The 2,059-nt window shown below is 63.3% G+C and overlaps 1 protein-coding gene across 5 annotated transcripts in view; it reads right to left on the bottom strand.

Moving 5' to 3' along the window:
- The window catches only part of RTBDN (retbindin), a 10,910-nt gene extending 8,980 nt beyond the window's left edge, over positions 1-1,930 (bottom strand). For 2 of the 5 annotated variants that reach the window (XM_017895080.1, XM_017895073.1), the window contains exons 1-2: positions 1,248-1,593; positions 950-1,011 (exon numbers count right to left, since the gene is read on the bottom strand). In XM_017895080.1, the coding sequence (XP_017750569.1) occupies positions 950-1,011; positions 1,248-1,263 (78 nt within the window). In that variant the 5' untranslated portion in view covers positions 1,264-1,593. Of the gene's footprint in view, positions 1-654; positions 743-949; positions 1,012-1,247; positions 1,594-1,736 lie in introns of those variants that run through there. The other 3 variants (XM_017895075.1, XM_017895078.1, XM_017895076.1) reach the window with 3 other exon arrangements.
- Between the last annotated feature and the right edge of the window lie 129 nt (positions 1,931-2,059).

Genomic DNA, 2,059 nt, shown 5'->3' with positions numbered 1-2,059 from the left:
TCAACCCCCCCCCCACCAGCCGCCGCCGCCGCCGCCGCGGTCCCCGCGGCTTCTCACTCCCTCCCTCCTCCCTCCTCCCGCCGCCGCTGCCTCCCTCCTCCCTCCCCGGGCCGAAGTCGCCGCCGCTGCCGCCATGGACGATTCGGGCCTCATCCGCCGCCGGAGGCTGCAGGTACGCGGCTGCCTGGGCCCCGGGTGGAGAGGAAGGGGTCAGCGCCCTGGGGCGGGGCCGGGCAGGAGGCGGGCGAACTTGCACCAGGGTCGGCCGGGACGCCGCCACCCATGGGCTCGGGATGCTAACCGCAGGGAACGCTGTGGCCGCGCGTCCCGCCGCGCTGGGGACCCCGCCCCTCAGGCGCCGCCCGGCGATCCAGGGAGCTGCCGGAGGGGTGCAGCCTAGCGCTCCCCCTCGAGGATCGCCTGATGGGCGCTTGGTCCGCCCTAGGGGGAGGGGGCTGGGGCCGAAGTCATCGCCCTGGCGCCTCGCCAGGCTGGGGGTGAGGGGGCGCAGAGCAAAGTTATTACCCTAGGGCTCATGCCCCTCAGGGCCATCGGCGCCGCTGGAGGCGTAAACATGTTTGTGCAGCAGCCTCGCCCCTCACCAACCCAGGAGCCCCCTCCCGAGGCATAGGACGCCCTGCGTCCCCCACGCACCTGCCTGGCCACCAGGATTCTTCCTACTGCCCTAATTGGACAGGCACCTAGACAGCTTTCTCACTCTTCATTCCACCTCCTCCACTACAACATCCACCCCCCACCGCGATCCTCAAGTCCAGCCCAGCTTGTGGGTGGGCGGGAGCGATTTTTAGCTCCTTGCAGCCTTAGAAGATGCTGGTCTCGAGGCTGCGCAGGCGCAGGAGACGTGCGTCCACTGCACGGAGTGGGACACTGAGGATCGCTGTGCAGTGTGGGGAAGGTGGGGACAAACTCAGGTGTCGGGAGCTCCTACCTCCAAGGTGGGGAGGGATTCTGTAGCCGAGAAGCGTCCTCTGCTCGTCTTCAGCTGCGTTTCTGAGGGGTTAGTAGGGAAGTTCAGGGTTAACACGGAGGTTCGGTCCCAAACATGCCAGAGGGGAAGGTGATGATATCTGTGCCCCAAGGCCCTGCCTGGGGTCTGGCCCTTCTGAGCCTCCTTGGAGCTCAGCCCCAGGCTTGGTAATCTGGGGTTTAGATAAAGCCAAGAATCGACCCAGACTCAGGCTCCATCCCCAGCCTGAATCTTGGGAAAAGAGGATTCAAACCCTCACCTAGGGCTTCGTCCATTTCTAGACTCCCCTAATCCATCATTCCTGAGGTTGAAGACCAATGGGAGTTGATCGGTCAGTGCAGCAGGAAAAATGGTGATCAGACTGCAGGAAGGACCTTCCAGGCGTGTGGATAACGCTGGAGCCAGACATGAGTTGGAAAACTAATTTGCTTTCAGAGCCCAGATGGCCCGCTCTCTGGAGCTTAGGCCTCTCTGAAGTGCTCCCCACATTCTCTCCCCCTCCCAGGGGTGGGTTAGGAGGGTGGATTCCGGGAAAAGGGAGGCAGCTGCGGCAAAGTTAGAGCAAGTGCTGCAGCAGCCAGGCTGGGTTCGCGCCGTCGGGTCTCCGAGAAAAGGGAGGAAAGAGGCGGGGCCTACACTGTGTGTCCCCGCCCTCCGGGCCGGCGTCAACTCTCATTGGCTCATCGCCACGCGGAACTTTAGACTCCCGCTCAAGACACCGCCCCCAACGCGGGATGCTTCCACTTACCCACCCACTCACTCAACCCGAGGCGTGCTCTGGGTCTGGCGACCCATGTCGGAGTCCTGTCCCCACCGCTTCCCTTCTGGTGGAATTAACCACTTCGTTGCCTGGATACACCCACACACGTTGGTGCAACCTCTTAGGAACTGTCGCATCACTGCTGAGCGCCCGAGGGTCCCCTGTGTGCAGCTAGGCTCTAGTAGCTGGGATTACAGGCGCACGCCACCATGGCCGGCTAGTTTTGTATTTTTAGTAGACAGCGAGTTTCGCCATGTTGGCCAGGCTGGTTTTGAACTTCTGACCTCAGGTGATCCGCCCGCCTCGGCCTC

This window comes from Rhinopithecus bieti, unplaced genomic scaffold, assembly GCF_001698545.2.
Source record: "Rhinopithecus bieti isolate Rb0 unplaced genomic scaffold, ASM169854v2 scaffold_26199, whole genome shotgun sequence".
In the NCBI taxonomy this organism is placed as follows: Eukaryota; Metazoa; Chordata; class Mammalia; order Primates; family Cercopithecidae; genus Rhinopithecus; species Rhinopithecus bieti.
The sequence above is the reverse complement of the archived record's forward strand: the minus strand, read 5'-3'. Positions and strand labels throughout refer to the sequence as shown.